At 49.1% G+C, this 22,118-nt stretch overlaps 1 protein-coding gene across 2 annotated transcripts in view; it reads right to left on the reverse strand.

The window, feature by feature from the left end:
- Positions 1–2,506: 2,506 nt before the first annotated feature.
- LOC137524050 (syntaxin-binding protein 4-like) overlaps positions 2,507–22,118 on the reverse strand; it is a 265,426-nt gene continuing 245,814 nt past the window's right edge. For both annotated transcript variants that reach the window (XM_068243473.1, XM_068243474.1), the window contains exons 20-22: positions 6,233–6,339; positions 5,354–5,411; positions 2,507–3,302 (exon numbers count right to left, since the gene is read on the reverse strand). In XM_068243473.1, coding sequence (XP_068099574.1) covers positions 3,170–3,302; positions 5,354–5,411; positions 6,233–6,339 — 298 coding nt within the window. In that variant the 3' untranslated portion in view covers positions 2,507–3,169. The remainder of the gene's footprint in view (positions 3,303–5,353; positions 5,412–6,232; positions 6,340–22,118) is intronic.

The following is a 22,118-nucleotide window of genomic DNA, read 5'->3' on the forward strand; positions in this document are numbered from 1 at the left end:
CAGGAACACAGGGGATGCATTCGGGGCTATAAACCAGGGGTGAAGGCCTGCGACACCCCAGTGGCCAGACATTTTTTTGATCGTGGACATGGGGTGTCGCAACTTCACTGGCTGGTGCTTCATCACGTCCCACCCCTTCATAGAGGGGGAGATAGAGAAAAGATTCAACTACAGAAGGAGGCAAGATGGATGCGTAGATTAGATACGATAGCCCCTAAGGGGATGAATGAAATGTTTAGCCTTAAAGAGGAACTGTAACGCCAAAACGGCCCCTGGGGGGTACTCACCTCGGGTGGGGGAAGCCCCCGGATCCTAATGAGGCTTCCCACGCCGTCCTGCGTCCATCGGGGGTCTCGCTGCAGCCCTCCGTACAGCCGTGACGCAATATTTACCTTCCTGGCTCCTGCACAGGCGCTCTGACGGCTGTCGGCTCCGAAGTAGGCAGAAATACCCGATCGCCGTCGGGTCTGCTCTACTGCGCAGGCGCAAGTTTCCGGCGCTTGCGCAGTAGAGCGGACCCGACGGAGATCGGGTATTTCCGTCTATTTCCGTGCCGAAAGTCGCCACAGCGCCCCCGCTGGAGCCAACAAAGGTAAATATTGAACTGACAGTCGGCTCTGTCGCCGGCTGTTCGGAGGGCTGCAGCGAGACCCCCGTGGGACAGAGGACGGCGTGGGAAGCCTCATTAGGATCCGGAGGCTTCCCCCACCCGAGGTGAGTACCCCCCAGGGGAGGTTTTTGTTGTTACAGAGTCTCTTTAAGTGCTTCCTATAGTGTAATGTGTTGAACTTATGTATATGTTATTTCTCTTCCCCTTTTCCTCAGATCCTGATGGGATAATGCTCCATCGGATACTCTGGGGATACCGGTTGGAGGGTGGTAAGAGAAAGGAAATAGAGATAAAAAGACACTGTTGACCATATGTGGTTGTATGTACTGATTAGGTGGTTACCTGTGAAATTTAGTGTACGTGATATGTAATCAGGTTCAATGGGTAGACATCTTTGTAGTGCCCTGTATATTCCCGAAGGGGGATGTAGAAAGAATAGAGTCACTTAAGGGTTAATGATCAGCTAAGAAGGTCAGCTGATCAAGGAAGAGGTGGGGCAATGAAGGGTGTGGTTATTGGGTTATACACTGTGAGCCATTGTAAGCATGTACACCTGATGAAGGGGATGTCCCTGAAACATATCATGTGTAATTGCTAAATGATTCGATAAACGCAAGGAATGAATGTGTCATTGCAGGGACCTCCACTACACATTCAGAGTGACAAGAAAAGCAAAACTCACTTTACATTCTGCTTTGTGCAGTGATGGAACCGACGGGACAAACAGAGAGAGGGGGGAATGTGGTCGTCTGTTAGATTAAACGACATACTGTTGCCATGGTTATTAGCAAGTTTCTAAAAAATGTTTGTGGCATTCAGTTACAAAATAGCCTGTGTATGATATATAAATACATATTAGACTTTAAAATATTTCCCGCCAGCCTCCCATCTTAGCTGAATACAACTCTTCCCAGTTCAGTGAATTTCCTCCCTTCTCATATCAGGGGGACAGGTCCGGGGACTTGGCTACATTAGTAAGGGATCTTCTCCACTAAGTTCGAATCCACATCGCTTCCCCACATGTGAGCCAGACGGGTAAACGCTGCCGTAAGCTTGCTATCCGAATCGCATGACGCTGCAATTCTTAACAGCATAGAGCAGTTTTCTGCAGCACACATTAGAATCCCTATAGCATGGCCGGGCTATATCGCTTTGACTGCAGCTTTGCAGCTGATTTGTAAACAGACGCAGCACCCACGTGGACATAGGCCCTTATACAGCCTGCCTGTTGCTGGGTGCTTCAAGATGGTACACGCCACCTGCTGGTCACCTTAGATAACTCCGAATCATTCACATTCATTTACGTATATGAAGTGCCTCAGCTTTGATGCGACGTATGAAGTGCCTCATCTTTGACCCAACGTACGACGTGCCTCCGCTTTGACGCGACGTACATTGTGCCTCTGCTTTGATACGACATTCGATGTGCCTCCAATTTGTCGTGGCGTACAACGTGCCTCCGCTTTGACGTGATGTACGACGTGCCTCCGCTTTGAAGCAACGTACGACGTGCCGCAGCTTTGACGTGACATACGGCGTGCTTTTGCTTCGATGCGCCTTACGACGTGCCTCCGCTTTGACGCAACGTACATTGTGCCTCTGCTTTGACGTGACGTATGACGTGCCTCCTCTTTGATACCACGTATGACGTGCCTCCTCTTTGACGCGACGTACAACATGCTTCCGCTTTGACGTGACATACATTGTGCCTCCATTTTAATGTGACGTACGACGTGCCTCCACTTTGGCGCGATGTACGACCTGCTTCTGCTTTGATGAGATGGGCCATTGCTGATTTTATACCTGCTCAGAAATCAAAGGAAGAAAATCAAAATAATGTTTGTGAAAATCTCTTCCTAAATAGAAACAGCATTTCACTGTAAAGACAACAGGATGGCTGGGAGAAAACGTTTATTGCTGATACAACAGGAGGTTTTCTGAAAGCTCAGTTAGGCTACGCACACTGAAGTGATGCATTGACCATCCTGAAAAACAGGATCATAAGGAAGGAGAGTTCCAGCTTCCAAAATGGACAATGTTATGTTTGCTGTGTAGTTAAAATTCCATGTGTGTCTCAGACAAGGTCACCAAGACCGGTGACCTCACCATGACCTGTGACCTCACCATGACCTGTGACCTCACCATGACCTGTGACCTCACCATGACCTGTGACCTCACCATGACCTGTGACCTCTCCTCTGTTAACAGATTATAGTTAGAGAGACCTTTCTGTTGGAATAATGAAGGGTTTTCTCATAACTGAAGCCCCTTATTGATAGTGACAAGTGAGCTGGAGAAAATGGAGTGTCCAGTGTTCAGCTGGTAGCCATTAGCCAATTATTACCATTATCCTGAGCCACACAAGATGGCCGACCTCCGGCTATGCTACAGTGTTTGGCTTGTGTATTATTCCCAGTGGACGCAGGAAATCGTCTGTGCCGCTTTCACTGCAGCCGGGGCGGAATATTTGCCCCCTGACGCCCCATCTCTCACTCTTCTCGAGAGTCTCTGTTCAGAACACGTTAATCGTCCCGCTGACCGGCAGGCCTCCATTCTGTCCTATTTTGGTGTGTCCTTTGATCCTTTGGCTGGATATAACATTTCCACGCTGCGGCTGAGGCTTTCTCGCCGTGTGTTTGCGCTCTTGTTCGGAGACGGTGGTGTGGACCAGCTTGTGTTCGGGCTGGAAGGTCTGCAGGACATAAAAGACACATTTTACAGAGCTCCAAAGAGCACGGGAGAATAGATGGAGGAGAGGAGCCGCATCTGAGGAGAGGAGCAGCATGCGAGGAGAGGAGAGATGGGGAGATGAGCAGCATCTGAGAAGAGGAGAGATGGGGAGATGAGCAGCATCTGAGGAGAGGAGAGATGGAGGAGAGGAGCAGCATCTGAGGAGAGGAGAGATGAGGAGAGGAGCAGCATCTGAGGAGAGGAGAGATGAGGAGAGGAGCAGCATCTGAGGAGAGGAGAGATGAAGAGAGGAGCAGCATCTGAGGAGAGGAGAGATGGAGGAGAGGAGCAGCATCTGAGGAGATGAGAGATGAGCAGTGGAGCAGCATCTGAAGAAAGGAGAGATGAGGAGAGGTGCAGTATCTGAGAAGAGAAGAGATGGAGAAGAGGAGATATTGAGGAGAGGAGCAGCATCTGAGGAGAGGAGCAGCATGCGAGGAGAGGAGCAGCATCTGAGGAGAGGAGAGATGGGGGAGAGGAGCAGCATCTGAGGAGATGAGAGATGAGCAGTGGAGCAGCATCTGATGAGAGGATAGATGAGGAGAGGAGCAGCATCTGAGGAGAGGAGAGATGAAGGAGAGGAGCAGCATCTGAGGAGATGAGAGATGGAGGAGAGGAGCAGCATCTGAGGAGAGGAGAGATGAGGAGAGGAGCAGCATCTGAGGAGAGGAGAGGAGCAGCATCTGAGGAGAGGAGAGATGGGGAGAGGAGCAGCATCTGAGGAAAGGAGAGATGGAGGAGAGGAGCAGCATCTGAGGAGAGGAGAGATGGAGGAGAGGAGCAGCATCTGAGGAAAGGAGAGATGGAGGAGAGGAGCAGCATCGGAGGAGAGGAGAGATGGAGGAGAGGAGCAGCATCTGAGGAAAGGAGAGATGGAGGAGAGGAGAGATGGGGAGAGGAGCAGCATCTGAGGAGAGGAGAGATGGGGAGAGGAGCAGCATCTGAGGAAAGAAGAGATGGAGGAGAGGAGCAGTATCTGAGGAGAGGAGAGATGGAGGAGAGGAGCAGCATCTGAGGAGAGGAGAGATGGGGAGAGGAGCAGCATCTGAGGAAAGGAGAGATGGGGAGAGGAGCAGCATCTGAGGAGAGGAGAGATGGAGGAGAGGAGCAGCATCTGAGAGGAGAGATGGAGGAGAGGAGAGAAGGAGGAGAGGAGCAGCATCTGAGGAGAGATGGAGGAGAGGAGCAGCATCTGAGGAGAGATGGAGGAGAGGAGAAGCATCTGAGAGGAGAGATGGAGGAGAGGAGAGGAGCAGCATCTGAGGAGAGATGGAGGAGAGGAGCAGCATCTGAGGAGAGGAGAGATGGAGGAGAGGAGTAGCATCTGAGGAGAGATGGAGGAGAGGAGCAGTATCTGAGGAGAGGAGAGATGGGGAGAGGAGCAGCATCTGAGGAGAGATGGGGAGAGGAGCAGCATCTGAAGAGAGGAGAGATGGGGAGAGGAGCAGCATCTGAGGAGAGATGGGGAGAGGAGCAGCATCTGAAGAGAGGAGAGATGGAGGAGAGGAGCAGCATCTGAGGAGAGATGGAGGAGAGGAGCAGCATCTGAGGAGAGGAGAGATGGAGGAGAGGAGCAGCATCTGAGGAGAGGAGAGATGGAGGAGCAGCATCTGAGGAGAGGAGATGGAGAAGAGGAGCAGCATCTGAGGAGAGATGGAGGAGAGGAGCAGCATCTGAGAGGAGAGATGGAGGAGAGGAGCAGCATCTGAGGAGAGGAGAGATGGAGGAGAGGAGCAGCATCTGAGGAGAGGAGAGATGGGGAGAGGAGCAGCATCTGAGGAGAGGAGAGATGGGGAGAGGAGCAGCATCTGAGGAGAGGAGAGATGGAGGAGGAGGAGCAGCATCTGAGGAGAGGAGCAGCATCTGAGGAGAGGTGGAGAGGAGCAGCATCTGAGGAGAGGAGAGATGGAGGAGAGGAGCAGCATCTGAGGAGAGGAGCAGTATCAGATAATGATTGGAGAAGGATCTCTGTGTGTTGCTATATCCGCCAGTGTATGGCCACATTACACTTACCCCGGTTGGTGGGATGGTCGTCGGTTCCTGTGGAAGTCGCTGCAGGAGAAGGGGCAGGCTGAAATGACAATTGTAACTCCATGTTTATATGCAAAAACAGGGCACATTTATGTAAACTTTGTACCATTTTGTCTTGTCTTATATATTTACTTTTGAACAAAGTTACAACTGGAGTGCATATCGTTTGCATATGTTTCTGTTGATCTAATCTGGATATAGCACACTATTCTCATATTCTCATGCAAGACACTAGAATGTCACTGATTCTGCAGCCAGCAGCTGTGCAGGGGGCGGGCCTGATATCTTACCAGTACAGGACTCTAGGATGTCCCCAACCTCTGCAGCCAGCAGCTGTGCAGGGGGTGGGGCGGATATCTTACAAGTACAGGACTCTAGGATGTCACTGATTCTGCAGCCAAAAGCTGTGCAGTGGACAGGGCTGATATCTTACCAGTACAGGACTCTAGTATGTCACTGTTTCTGCAGCCAGCAGCTGTGCAGGGGGTGGGGCTAATATCTTACCAGTACAGGACCCTAGGATGACACTTATTGTGGAGCCTGTAGCTGTGCACTGGGCGGGGCTGATATCTTACCAGTACAGGACTCTAGGATGTCCCCAACTTCTGCAGCCAGCAGCTGTGCAGGGGGCGGGGCTGATATCTTACCAGTACAGGACCCTAGGATGTCACTTATTGTGGAGCCTGTAGCTGTGCACTGGGCGGGGCTGATATCTTACCAGTACAGGACTCTAGGATGTCCCCAACTTCTGCAGCCAGCAGCTGTGCAGGGGGCGGGGCTGATATCTTACCAGTACAGGACCCTAGGATGTCACTTATTGTGGAGCCTGTAGCTGTGCACTGGGCGGGGCTGATATCTTACCAGTACAGGACTCCAGGATGTCCCCGACTTCTGCAGCCAGCAGCTGCGCAGTGGGCAGACAGACCTTCAGCGGGTTCCCATCATAGCTGTTCTCAGGATCTTCACACCTAGAAGAATAAAACAACTCAAATTCAAATACAGTAACCAACATTCAGGCTGAAGTTAGCTGAAGCACAAATATAAGGGGTGCTGATAATTTCCTGGCTTCGCCCACATAACACATTATAACCCCCCGAGGCTGATGCACTTGCTACAGTTTTCAGCTCTTGGCAGCATGTGTGAGGTCAGGAAGTGTTGTCAGAACGTTCCTCTTCAGGTGTATGAAGTCTGGGAACAGATAATAGTCGGAAGGGACCAAGTCAGGTGTGTGTGTGTGTGTGTGGGGGGGGGGTCAGGTGATTGTGTGTGTGTGTGTACAGTGTGTGTGTGTGTGTGGGGGGGGGGGGGGTGTCAGGTGATTGTGTGTGTGTGTGTGTGTGTGTGTGTGTGTGTGGGGGGGGGGGGGGGGGGGGTCAGGTGATTGTGTGTGTGTGTGTAGGGGGGGGTGGACGAATTGGAAACCCGGAGTGTCCAGATTGGCAGCCACAACATGAGCCGTGTGCGCAGGTGCCATGTCCTGCAGTAACAGGATGCCTTTGGTCATCTTTCCATGGGGGTTTCATCCTAACTGCCTCCTTCAGCCGGTCCAGGAGGTCAGCATAATACTGTCCGATGATACTAGAGGCTTGGGAGGTCATCATTATCATGTTCTTCTGTCGTTATCGGTGATGACCAAGAACATCATACGAAGGACGTTAGCTGGGTGCGGTGTATGTGGCTGATCAGTCCAATGCCGGCTCATACAGCTCTGCCACATGTAGGCCACTAGTGGCTTCCTGAGATGGTTGGCAAAGCATTGGCTCTGGATATGTGCAACTGACATTTATTCAATCTTCACGCCTCGGCAATCCTGCTCTGCTCATAAGAAGTAGAGAAGGCCCGAACTATTCGGCGACGAGCAGTATTCAGCAAACATCTGCTATTCGCATTTGTGATGATCATCGAACATTTGGGGCTTGATTCACAAAGCGGTGCTAACTGTTAGCACGCCTGTGAAAACCCCCTTAGCACGTCTAAATGAGCTTTTCGCGCGCCAAACTTTATGTGCACAAAACTTTAGGCGTGCACTGCACAGAGCGCAGGGCGCTCCGCGCGAGGTGCCCATTAAAGCCTATGGGACTTAGCGCACATAGGACTTTGCGCGCGGTACTTAGCACACGATCTGATTGAGAAATCCGGTGCTAACCTACTTAGCACCCTGGTTAGCGTGTCTAAAGACTTTAGACGTGCTAAGTAGGTTAGCACCACTTTATGAATGAAGCCCCTGGTGTGTTCGACCCGCCCCTATACATCATCATTGAGCTAAACTTTGACCTCTTACCTCACAGTCAGCAGAAACATGACAGCCAATCAGCTGGCACCCCCTCTTGGACCCCCACCCCCTCACCCCCTATCAAAAAGCAGTAGTGGAGCCCATATTGGATTAATTCTCTGCTGGCTGGTGACTGTTAGTGAGAGGAGAGGCAGACTTGCTGTAGATAGGTAGGGAAAGCGTTAGCTAGGCCTGTGTTCTTGTTCCTCACTTGCTGTGAAAGCACCCCAAACAGCCCTTTTGAGGGCTAGCACATCGGTCTCCTGTGTTGTTTTTTTTGTGTGTGACACTCCACAGCCCACTGACACCTAGAGCTGTGTGCACACTACTGCTGTTGTCTCGTTAGTTACAGGCAGTGCTGCTCCAGGGGCAAATCCAGGATTTTCAAGGGGGGGGGGGGTTCCTGATAGGTCTCTTTTGGCAAGCCGCACACTACCGCGCATGCGTTTGCCCACAAAATCCACATGATGCACAGCATTTCTCCACAAAATACACACAATGGGCAGTGTTTCCCTACAAAATACACATGATGCAGTAGCGTTTCGCCAAAATATATATAATGTGGCAGTGATTAAGTAGCCAGATAACCCCCTTTTATTATGGATAACGAAATTACCCCACCCCTCTTTAGTATAGGTGACCAGATGACTCCCATTTATCACACAGGTAGCCAGATGAGGCCCCCCCCAGTTAGGATAAGTAACCATATGATCCCCATTTATAGTATATAGCCAGATAACTCCCCGTTCAGTACATTCCCCCTTGTATTTCGCCACATCCCCCTTGTATATATGGCCAGTGTATATAGTCAGATCCCCTGTATATATAGCCAGAGATCCCCCCCTGTATATACCCATATACTCACTGTATGCAGCCAGATGCCTCCCTCTGCATATAGCCAGTATATATAGCCAGATCCCACTGCATATAGTCAGTGTATATAGCCAGTTCCCCCTGCATACAGCCAGTGTATATATATAATCGTAATGTGGGCAGCAGCCATCAGAAAATAATCGTAATGTGGGCAGCGGCCAGCAGTCATCAGAAAATAATCGTAAAGTGGGCAGCAGTCACCAGAAAATCACAATGTGGGCAGCAGGCACCAGAAAATCGCAATGTGTGGGCAGCAGTGACCAGAAAATCGTAATGTGGGCAGCAGACACCTGAAAATCGCAATGTGGGCAGCAGACACCTGAAAATCGCAATGTGGGCAGCAGTCATCAGAAAATCGCAATGTGGGCAGCAGTGACCAGAAAATCGTAATGTGGGCAGCAGACACCTGAAAATCGCAATGTGGGCAGCAGACACCTGAAAATCGTAATGTGGGCAGCAGACACCTGAAAATCGTAATGAGGGCAGCAGACACCTGAAAATCGCAATGTGGGCAGCAGTGACCAGAAAATCGCAATGTGGGCAGCAGTGACCAGAAAATCATAATGTGGGCAGCAGACACCTGAAAATCGCAATGTGGGCAGCAGACACCTGAAAATCGCAATGTGGGCAGCAGACACCTGAAAATCGTAATGTGGGCAGCAGACACCTGAAAATCACAATGTGGGCAGCAGTGACCAGAAAATCTTAATGTGGGCAGCAGTGACCAGAAAATCGTAATGTGGGCAGCAGTCACATGAAAATCGTAATGTGGGCAGCAGACACCTGAAAATCGCAATGTGGGCAGCAGTGACCAGAAAATCGTAATGTGGGCAGCAGTCACATGAAAATCGTAATGTGGGCAGCAGACACCTGAAAATCGTAATGTGGGCAGCAGACACCTGAAAATCGCAATGTGGGCAGCAGACACCTGAAAATCATAATGTGGGCAGCAGACAACTAAAAATCGCAATGTGGGCAGCAGTGACCAGAAAATCGTAATGTGGGCAGCAGACACCTGAAAATCGTAATGTGGGCAGCAGACACCTGAAAATCGCAATGTGGGCAGCAGACACCAGAAAATCGTAATGTGGGCAGCAGACACCTGAAAATCGCAATGTGGGCAGCAGTGACCAGAAAATCGTAATATGGGCAGCAGACACCTGAAAGTCGTAATATGGGCAGCAGACACCTGAAAATCGCAATATGGGCAGCAGTGACCAGAAAATCGTAATGTGGGCAGCAGACACCTGAAAATCGTAATGTGGGCAGCAGACACCTGAAAATCGTAATGTGGGCAGCAGACACCTGAAAATCGTAATGTGGGCAGCAGACACTTGAAAGTCGTAATATGGGCAGCAGTGACCAGAAAATCGCAATGTGGGCAGCAGACACCAGAAAATCGTAATGTGGGCAGCAGACACCTGAAAATCGTAATGTGGGCAGCAGACACCTGAAAATCGTAATGTGGGCAGCAGACACCTGAAAATCGTAATGTGGGCAGCAGAAACTAGAAAAAAAATGCACCTGTGAAAAAAAAACAAATCACTTACCTGACAGAAGTCTTCTCCTCTCCTGGCATCTGGCACTAGCTCCCCGATGATCCTCCTGCAGCACATCTCCCGCGCTGACAGGCAGAGTGCAGGGCTACGGCAAGATGGCTCCCGAAGCCCTGTACTGGAGACACTGTCTCCAGAGCAGGGCTTCGGCAGCCATCTTGCCGTAGCCCTGATCTGCCTCCGGGAGACTGCGGGGCTGCGGCGAAGAAGCAGCATATCTGGCTGGGGGGTCCCTCAATAGGGAGGGTGACAGCGCTCCCCCCCCCACACAGCTAGCGGGCCCCGGGCCCCCCTACTGCGCACACACATGAGCAAGCGGCAGCTGCACTATTACATTCAGTGGCTGCCGCTGCTCAGATTCCGGAGGCACTTCCGGTCTAGGTGCAAGGGGGTGGTTCCAGACACCCGGAACAACCCCTTCCGTGCGCCAGTGTGCTCGGATACCACTTTTCACTATCTGGAACCAATTCAGATCCGGATACCCCTCTATCCGATCCGGGTCGGATATCTGGATCAAAAAATGTCCAATCCGAATCTGGGACGGACCCCAGTATCCGACCAGATTCGGATATCCGGATGGAAAAAAAACGGAAGTGGCCTTTAAATTGCTTTAAAAACTTTTTTTTTAGGGTATATGAGCATGCACCATCATTGTTTTTAAAAGGGGAATACTAATTGATGATGTGGGGACTTAAAATCCCCCCCCCCCCCTCCAAAAAAAAAAATGGCTGTCAAAGTGCAAAATGCCAAGTGCAAAAGGCCAAGGGCCAAATACAAATGGCCAAGTGCAAAGGGCCAAGTGAAAAGGGCCAAGTGCCAAGTGCAAAGAGCCAAGTGCCAAATACAAATGGCCAAGTGCAAAGGGCCAAGTGCCAAGTGCAAAGGGCCAAGTGCCAAATGCAAAGGGCCAAGTGCCAAATGCCAAGGGCCAAGTGCAAAGGGCCAAGTGCCAAATGCAAAGGGCCAAGTACCAAATGCAAAGGGCCAAGTGCCAAATGCAAAGTGCCATGTACAAAATGCCAAGTGCAAAGTGCGAAGTGCCAACACGTGCAAAAATGTGCAAACACATGCAAGGTGCAAACACGTGCAAGGTGCAAACACGTGCAAAGTGCCAAGTGGCCAAGTGCCAAATGCAGAGGACCAAGTGCAAAGGGCCAAGTGCCAAATGCAAAGTGCCAAGTGCCAAATACAAAGGGCCAAGTGCCAAATGCAAAGTGCCAAATGCAAAGGGCCAAGTGCAAAGGGCCAAGTGCCAAATGCAAAGTGCCAAATGCAAAGGGCCAAGTGCAAAGGGCCAAGTGCAAAGGGCCAAGTGCCAAATGCAAAGGGCCAAGTGCAAAGGGCCAAGTGCCAAATGCAAAGGGCCAAGTGCAAAGGGCCAAGTGCCAAATGCAAAGGGCCAAGTGCCAAATGCAAAGGGCCAAGTGCTAAATGCAAAGTGCCAAGTGCAAAGGGCCAAGTGCCAAATGCAAAGGGCCAAGTGCCAAATGCAAAGTGCCATGTGCAAAATGCCAAGTGCAAAGTGTGAAGTGCCAACACGTGCATAAATGTGCAAACACATGCAAACACATGCAAGGTGCAAACAAATGCAAGGTGCAAACACGTGCAAAATGCAAACACGTGCAAGGTGCAAACATGTGCAAAGTGCAAACACGTACAAACACTACCAAAGTGCAAACACGTGCAAACACGTGCAAAGTGCAAACACGTGCAAAGTGCCAAGTGCAAAGTGTTTGCACGTGTTTGCACTTTGCACATGTTTGCACGTGTTTGCACTTTGCACGTGTTTGCACTTGTTTGCACTTTGCACGTGGCATTTTGCACTTTGCACGTGTTTGCACTTTGCACGTGTTTGTACGTGTTTGCACTTTGCATCGTGTTTGCACTTTGCATCATGTTTGCACGTGTTTGCACTTTGCACGTGTTTGCACGTGTTTGCACTTTGTACGTGGCATTTTGCACTTCGCACGTTTTTGCTCTTTGCGCGTGTTTGCACTTTGTACGTGGCATTTTGCACTTTGCACGTTTTTGCTCTTTGCGCGTGTTTGCACTTTGCACGTTTTTGCTCTTTGCACGTGTTTGCACTTTGCACGTTTTTGCTCTTTGCACGTGTTTGCACTTTGCACGTTTTTGCTCTTTGCACGTGTTTGCACTTTGCACGTGTTTGCACTTTGCACGTGTTTGCACTTTGCACGTGTTTGCTCTTTGCACGTGTTTGCTCTTTGCACGTGTTTGCACTTTGCACGTGTTTGCACGTGGCAGACAGCAGCTGGCCTGGTCTGTGCACAACACACACATAGCAGCTGCAGCAGCACTGCAGCACACACTCTAAATGTCACATTTATGACATCAATCAAGCAAATGAATGATTTAAGAATACTGTAGTGATAGTGAAGGGGTTACTCACTGAACAGCTTAGGTTTATACTGTGTACAGCCCTTGCAGTTGCAGCAGCACTGGAGCATGTCTCTCAGTAAGCATTCAGCAAGCTAGGACAATATGTCTCATCATGGCAGCCCTCCTTATTATACAGGGGGGCTGGCCAGTGTTCCCTTCTGTGATTGGATGCCAGGGTTTTGGCTGGGAGGCCTCTGATTGGCTCAATGAGGTCAGGTGGGGCTGGCCAGGGTTCACCTCTGTGATAGGCTGCTGGTGCTTCTGCTGGGGCGTACGTTAAAAAGGGGAAAAAAGGGCGCGGGGTTTTAAATGATAAACATGGATAACGTTTAAAAATATAATATACTATATTTCGTTTAAATATTTGTTTGTATACATTTATAAATCATTAAATAATGTGCATGAAATCGGCAATTGTGAAAACGTTAATCTTCCGTTTAAAAAGTGAAATGTATAATAACGTTTAAAAAAAAATTAGTAAGTAACCCTCCCTGTACCTACCCCTAACCCCTAGACCCCCCTGGTGGTGCCTAAACCTAAGACCCCCCTGGTGGTGCCTAAACCTAAGACCCCCCTGGTGGTGCCTAAATCTAAGACCCCCTGGTGGTGCCTAAACCTAAGACCCCCCTGGTGGTGCCTAAACCTAACCACACCCCTGGTGGTGCCTAAACCTAAGACCCCCCTGGTGGTGCCTAAACCTAAGACCCCCCTGTTGGTGCCTAAACCTAAGACCCCCCTGGTGGTGCCTAAACCTAAGACCCCCCTGGTGGTGCCTAAACCTAAGACCCCCCTGTTGGTGCCTAAACCTAAGACCCCCCTGGTGGTGCCTAAACCTAAGACCCCCCTGGTGGTGCCTAAACCTAAGACCCCCCTGGTGGTGCCTAAACCTAAGACCCCCCTGGTGGTGCCTAAACCTAAGACCCCCCTGGTGGTGCCTAAACCTAAGACCCCCTTGGTGGTGCCTAAACCTAAGACCCCCCTGGTGGTGCCTAAACCTAAGACCCCCCTGGTGGTGCCTAAACCTAAGACCCCCTGGTGGTGCCTAAACCTAAGACCCCCCTGGTGGTGCCTAAACCTAAGACCCCCCTGGTGGTGCCTAAACCTAAGACCCCCCTTAGTGATCACTGTATTGTGTGTAGAATAATGTTTTAGAAACAGTAAGGGATAAAATATATTACAATTTACGTTACGTACTGATCGCTTTAGTTTGTGAATAATAATGTTTTACAAATAGTAAGGGATAACATTTAAAATAATGTTTTATTGAAATAGGAAACGTAAATCATCACAAGCAGTTATAAAACATGAAAAATCTTTGGGCGCCGTTGGAAAACATTATTCTCGGGCGCCCTTTTTTCCTGTTCGGCGCCCAGTAAACGATATTTATTATGGGAGTGAATGGCGGCGCCCGATTTGTCCACTAGCCTCCTGCGCCCCTTTTTTACTGCTTCCTCTGCTGGGAGTCCTCTGATTGGCTCCCATGACGTCCTGGACCTCATACAGTATTTCAATGGTCCTGATATCCGCGGATATCCGCATAGCCCAGCCAACTATCCGCAGATAGCTATCCGGAATCCGGATCTGGTCGGATAGGCCTAAAAAGTTCGGATATCCGGGTCTACCCGGATATGCCGAATCCTGTTGAGTAGCACTGGTTACAGGCACAGAATAACTCCAGTGCATTATTATGTCTCTGTGTTCTGATAGTACTATTGTATCTCTCTGTGTGAGACACTCCACAGCCCACTGACACCCAGAGCTGTGTGCACACTACTGCTGTTACCTCATTACACTGCAGGCACAGAACCACTCCAGTGTATTATTATGTCCCTGTATGCTGATAGTACTATTGTATCTCTCTGTGTGAGACACTCCACAGCCCACTGACACCCAGAGCTGTGTGCACACTACTGCTGTTGCCTCATTACACTGCAGGCACAGTACCACTCCAGTGTATTATTATGTCACTATATTCTGATAGTACTATTGTATCTCTCTGTGTGACACTCCACAGCCCACTGACCCCCAGAGCTGTGTGCACACTACTGCTGTTGCCTCATTACACTGCAGGCACAGAATAACTCCAGTGCATTATTATGTCTCTGTGTTCTGATAGTACTATTGTATCTCTCTGTGTGACACTCCACAGCCCACTGACACCCAGAGCTGTGTGCACACTACTGCTGTTACCTCATTACACTGCAGGCACAGAACCACTCCAGTGTATTATTATGTCACTGTATTCTGATAGTACTATTGTATCTCTCTGTGTGACACTCCACAGCCCACTGACCCCCAGAGCTGTGTGCACACTACTGCTGTTACCTCATTACACTGCAGGCACAGAACCACTCCAGTGTATTATTATGTCACTGTATTCTGATAGTACTATTGTATCTCTCTGTGTGTGAGACACTCCACAGCCCACTGACACTCAGAGCTGTGTGCACACTACTGCTGTTACCTCATTACACTGCAGGCACAGAACCACTCCAGTGTATTATTATGTCACTGTATTCTGATAGTACTATTGTATCTCTCTGTGTGTGACACCCCACAGCCCACTGACCCCCAGAGCTGTGCACACTACTGCTGTTACCTCATTACACTGCAGGCACAGCACCACTCCAGTGCATTATTATGTCACTGTACTCTGATAGTACTATTGTATCTCTCTGTGTGACACTCCACAGCCCACTGACACCCAGAGCTGTGTGCACACTACTGCTGTTACCTCATTACACTGCAGGCACAGAACCACTCCAGTGTATTATTATGTCACTGTATTCTGATAGTACTATTGTATCTCTCTGTGTGTGAGACACTCCACAGCCCACTGACACCCAGAGCTGTGTGCACACTACTGCTGCTGCCTCATTACACTGCAGGCACAGAACCACTCCAGTGTATTATTATGTCACTGTATTCTGATAGTACTATTGTATCTCTCTGTGTGACACCCCACAGCCCACTGACACTCAGAGCTGTGTGCACACTACTGCTGTTACCTCATTACACTGCAGGCACAGAACCACTCCAGTGTATTATTATGTCACTGTATTCTGATAGTACTATTGTATCTCTCTGTGTGTGACACCCCACAGCCCACTGACACCCAGAGCTGTGCACACTACTGCTGTTACCTCATTACACTGCAGGCACAGAACCACTCCAGTGTATTATTATGTCACTGTATTCTGATAGTACTATTGTATCTCTCTGTGTGTGACACCCCACAGCCCACTGACACCCAGAGCTGTGCACACTACTGCTGTTACCTCATTACACTGCAGGCACAGAACCCCTCCAGTGTATTATTATATCACTGTATTCTGATAGTACTATTGTATCTCTCTGTGTGACACCCCACAGCCCACTGACACCCAGAGCTGTGTGCACACTACTGCTGTTACCTCATTACACTGCAGGCACAGAACCACTCCAGTGTATTATTATGTCACTGTATTCTGATAGTACTATTGTATCTCTCTGTGTGTGACACCCCACAGCCCACTGACACCCAGAGCTGTGCACACTACTGCTGTTACCTCATTACACTGCAGGCACAGAACCCCTCCAGTGTATTATTATATCACTGTATTCTGATAGTACTATTGTATCTCTCTGTGTGACACTCCACAGCCCACTGACACCCAGAGCTGTGCACACTACTGCTGTTACCTCATTACACTGCAGGCACAGAACCACTCCAGTGTATTATTATGTCACTGTATTCTGATAGTACTATTGTATCTCTCTGTGTGTGACACTCCACAGCCCACTGACACCCAGAGCTGTGTGCACACTACTGCTGTTACCTCATTACACTGCAGGCACAGAACCACTCCAGTGCATTATTATGTCACTGTATTCTGATAGTACTATTGTATCTCTCTGTGTGACACCCCACAGCCCACTGACCCCCAGAGCTGTGTGCACACTACTGCTGTTACCTCATTACACTGCAGGCACAGCACCACTCCAGTGCATTATTATGTCACTGTATTCTGATAGTACTATTGTATCTCTCTGTGTGTGACACTCCACAGCCCACTGACACCCAGAGCTGTGTGCACACTACTGCTGTTACCTCATTACACTGCAGGCACAGAACCACTCCAGTGCATTATTATGTCACTGTATTCTGATAGTACTATTGTATCTCTCTGTGTGACACTCCACAGCCCACTGACACCCAGAGCTGTGTGCACACTACTGCTGCTGCCTCATTACACTGCAGGCACAGAACCACTCCAGTGCATTATTATGTCACTGTATTCTGATAGTACTATTGTATCTCTCTGTGTGACACCCCACAGCCCACTGACCCCCAGAGCTGTGTGCACACTACTGCTGTTACCTCATTACACTGCAGGCACAGAACCACTCCAGTGTATTATTATGTCACTGTATTCTGATAGTACTATTGCATCTCTGTGTGACACCCCACAGCCCACTGACACCCAGAGCTGTGTGCACACTACTGCTGTTACCTCATTACACTGCAGGCACAGAACCCCTCCAGTGTATTATTATGTCACTGTACTCTGATAGTACTATTGCATCTCTCTGTGTGAGACACTCCACAGCCCACTGACACCCAGAGCTGTGTGCACACTACTGCTGTTACCTCATTACACTGCAGGCACAGAACCCCTCCAGTGTATTATTATGTCACTGTATTCTGATAGTACTATTGTATCTCTCTGTGTGTGACACCCCACAGCCCACTGACACCCAGAGCTGTGTGCACACTACTGCTGCTGCCTCATTACACTGCAGGCACAGAACCACTCCAGTGCATTATTATGTCACTGTATTCTGATAGTACTATTGTATCTCTCTGTGTGAGACACCCCACAGCCCACTGACACCCAGAGCTGTGTGCACACTACTGCTGTTACCTCATTACACTGCAGGCACAGTACCACTCCAGTGTATTATTATGTCACTGTATTCTGATAGTACTATTGTATCTCTCTGTGTGACACCCCACAGCCCACTGACACCCAGAGCTGTGTGCACACTACTGCTGTTACCTCATTACACTGCAGGCACAGAACCACTCCAGTGTATTATTATGTCACTGTATTCTGATAGTACTATTGTATCTCTCTGTGTGAGACACTCCACAGCCCACTGACACCCAGAGCTGTGTGCACACTACTGCTGTTACCTCATTACACTGCAGACACAGCACCCCTCCAGTGTATTATTATGTCACTGTATCCTGATAGTACTATTGCATCTCTGTGTGTGACACCCCACAGCCCACTAACACCCAGAGCTGTGTGCACACTACTGCTGTTACCTCATTACACTGCAGGCACAGAACCACTCCAGTGCATTATTATATCACTGTATTCTGATAGTACTATTGTATCTCTCTGTGTGACACTCCACAGCCCACTGACACCCAGAGCTGTGTGCACACTACTGCTGTTACCACATTACACTGCAGGCACAGAACCACTCCAGTGTATTATTATGTCACTGTATTCTGATAGTACTATTGTATCTCTCTGTGTGACACCCCACAGCCCACTGACACCCAGAGCTGTGTGCACACTACTGCTGTTACCTCATTACACTGCAGGCACAGAACCCCTCCAGTGTATTATTATGTCACTGTACTCTGATAGTACTATTGCATCTCTCTGTGTGAGACACTCCACAGCCCACTGACACCCAGAGCTGTGTGCACACTACTGCTGTTACCTCATTACACTGCAGGCACAGAACCACTCCAGTGTATTATTATGTCACTGTACTCTGATAGTACTATTGCATCTCTCTGTGTGAGACACTCCACAGCCCACTGACACCCAGAGCTGTGCACACTACTGCTGTTACCTCATTACACTGCAGGCACAGAACCACTCCAGTGCATTATTATGTCACTGTATTCTGATAGTACTATTGTATCTCTCTGTGTGACACCCCACAGCCCACTGACACCCAGAGCTGTGCACACTACTGCTGTTACCTCATTACACTGCAGACACAGAACCACTCCAGTGTATTATTATGTCACTGTATTCTGATAGTACTATTGTATCTCTCTGTGTGACACCCCACAGCCCACTGACCCCCAGAGCTGTGTGCACACTACTGCTGTTACCTCATTACACTGCAGGCACAGAACCACTCCAGTGCATTATTATGTCACTGTATTCTGATAGTACTATTGTATCTCTCTGTGTGACACCCCACAGCCCACTGACACCCAGAGCTGTGTGCACACTACTGCTGTTACCTCATTACACTGCAGGCACAGAACCACTCCAGTGTATTATTATGTCACTGTATTCTGATAGTACTATTGCATCTCTCTGTGTGAGACACTCCACAGCCCACTGACACCCAGAGCTGTGCACACTACTGCTGTTACCTCATTACACTGCAGGCACAGAACCACTCCAGTGTATTATTATGTCACTGTATTCTGATAGTACTATTGTATCTCTCTGTGTGACACCCCACAGCCCACTGACACCCAGAGCTGTGCACACTACTGCTGTTACCTCATTACACTGCAGGCACAGCACCACTCCAGTGCATTATTATGTCACTGTATTCTGATAGTACTATTGTATCTCTCTGTGTGACACCCCACAGCCCACTGACCCCCAGAGCTGTGTGCACACTACTGCTGTTACCTCATTACACTGCAGGCACAGAACCACTCCAGTGTATTATTATGTCACTGTATTCTGATAGTACTATTGTATCTCTCTGTGTGTGACACCCCACAGCCCACTGACACCCAGAGCTGTGTGCACACTACTGCTGCTGCCTCATTACACTGCAGGCACAGAACCACTCCAGTGTATTATTATGTCACTGTATTCTGATAGTACTATTGTATCTCTCTGTGTGACACCCCACAGCCCACTGACACTCAGAGCTGTGTGCACACTACTGCTGTTACCTCATTACACTGCAGGCACAGAACCACTCCAGTGTATTATTATGTCACTGTATTCTGATAGTACTATTGTATCTCTCTGTGTGTGACACCCCACAGCCCACTGACACCCAGAGCTGTGCACACTACTGCTGTTACCTCATTACACTGCAGGCACAGAACCACTCCAGTGTATTATTATGTCACTGTATTCTGATAGTACTATTGTATCTCTCTGTGTGTGACACCCCACAGCCCACTGACACCCAGAGCTGTGCACACTACTGCTGTTACCTCATTACACTGCAGGCACAGAACCACTCCAGTGTATTATTATGTCACTGTATTCTGATAGTACTATTGTATCTCTCTGTGTGTGACACCCCACAGCCCACTGACACCCAGAGCTGTGCACACTACTGCTGTTACCTCATTACACTGCAGGCACAGAACCCCTCCAGTGTATTATTATATCACTGTATTCTGATAGTACTATTGTATCTCTCTGTGTGACACCCCACAGCCCACTGACACCCAGAGCTGTGTGCACACTACTGCTGTTACCTCATTACACTGCAGGCACAGAACCACTCCAGTGTATTATTATGTCACTGTATTCTGATAGTACTATTGTATCTCTCTGTGTGTGACACCCCACAGCCCACTGACACCCAGAGCTGTGCACACTACTGCTGTTACCTCATTACACTGCAGGCACAGAACCACTCCAGTGTATTATTATGTCACTGTATTCTGATAGTACTATTGTATCTCTCTGTGTGTGACACCCCACAGCCCACTGACACCCAGAGCTGTGCACACTACTGCTGTTACCTCATTACACTGCAGGCACAGAACCACTCCAGTGTATTATTATGTCACTGTATTCTGATAGTACTATTGCATCTCTCTGTGTGTGACACCCCACAGCCCACTGACACCCAGAGCTGTGTGCACACTACTGCTGTTACCTCATTACACTGCAGGCACAGAACCACTCCAGTGCATTATTATGTCACTGTATTCTGATAGTACTATTGTATCTCTCTGTGTGACACCCCACAGCCCACTGACCCCCAGAGCTGTGTGCACACTACTGCTGTTACCTCATTACACTGCAGGCACAGCACCACTCCAGTGCATTATTATGTCACTGTATTCTGATAGTACTATTGTATCTCTCTGTGTGTGACACTCCACAGCCCACTGACACCCAGAGCTGTGTGCACACTACTGCTGTTACCTCATTACACTGCAGGCACAGAACCACTCCAGTGCATTATTATGTCACTGTATTCTGATAGTACTATTGTATCTCTCTGTGTGACACTCCACAGCCCACTGACACCCAGAGCTGTGTGCACACTACTGCTGCTGCCTCATTACACTGCAGGCACAGAACCACTCCAGTGCATTATTATGTCACTGTATTCTGATAGTACTATTGTATCTCTCTGTGTGACACCCCACAGCCCACTGACCCCCAGAGCTGTGTGCACACTACTGCTGTTACCTCATTACACTGCAGGCACAGAACCACTCCAGTGTATTATTATGTCACTGTATTCTGATAGTACTATTGCATCTCTGTGTGACACCCCACAGCCCACTGACACCCAGAGCTGTGTGCACACTACTGCTGTTACCTCATTACACTGCAGGCACAGAACCCCTCCAGTGTATTATTATGTCACTGTACTCTGATAGTACTATTGCATCTCTCTGTGTGAGACACTCCACAGCCCACTGACACCCAGAGCTGTGTGCACACTACTGCTGCTGCCTCATTACACTGCAGGCACAGAACCACTCCAGTGTATTATTATGTCACTGTATTCTGATAGTACTATTGTATCTCTCTGTGTGACACCCCACAGCCCACTGACACCCAGAGCTGTGTGCACACTACTGCTGTTACCTCATTACACTGCAGGCACAGAACCACTCCAGTGTATTATTATGTCACTGTATTCTGATAGTACTATTGTATCTCTCTGTGTGAGACACTCCACAGCCCACTGACACCCAGAGCTGTGTGCACACTACTGCTGTTACCTCATTACACTGCAGACACAGCACCCCTCCAGTGTATTATTATGTCACTGTATCCTGATAGTACTATTGCATCTCTGTGTGTGACACCCCACAGCCCACTAACACCCAGAGCTGTGTGCACACTACTGCTGTTACCTCATTACACTGCAGGCACAGAACCACTCCAGTGCATTATTATATCACTGTATTCTGATAGTACTATTGTATCTCTCTGTGTGACACTCCACAGCCCACTGACACCCAGAGCTGTGTGCACACTACTGCTGTTACCACATTACACTGCAGGCACAGAACCACTCCAGTGTATTATTATGTCACTGTATTCTGATAGTACTATTGTATCTCTCTGTGTGACACCCCACAGCCCACTGACACCCAGAGCTGTGTGCACACTACTGCTGTTACCTCATTACACTGCAGGCACAGAACCCCTCCAGTGTATTATTATGTCACTGTACTCTGATAGTACTATTGCATCTCTCTGTGTGAGACACTCCACAGCCCACTGACACCCAGAGCTGTGTGCACACTACTGCTGTTACCTCATTACACTGCAGGCACAGAACCACTCCAGTGTATTATTATGTCACTGTACTCTGATAGTACTATTGCATCTCTCTGTGTGAGACACTCCACAGCCCACTGACACCCAGAGCTGTGCACACTACTGCTGTTACCTCATTACAC

Source organism: Hyperolius riggenbachi, chromosome 7 (genome assembly GCF_040937935.1).
Source record: "Hyperolius riggenbachi isolate aHypRig1 chromosome 7, aHypRig1.pri, whole genome shotgun sequence".
NCBI lineage: Eukaryota > Metazoa > Chordata > Amphibia > Anura > Hyperoliidae > Hyperolius > Hyperolius riggenbachi.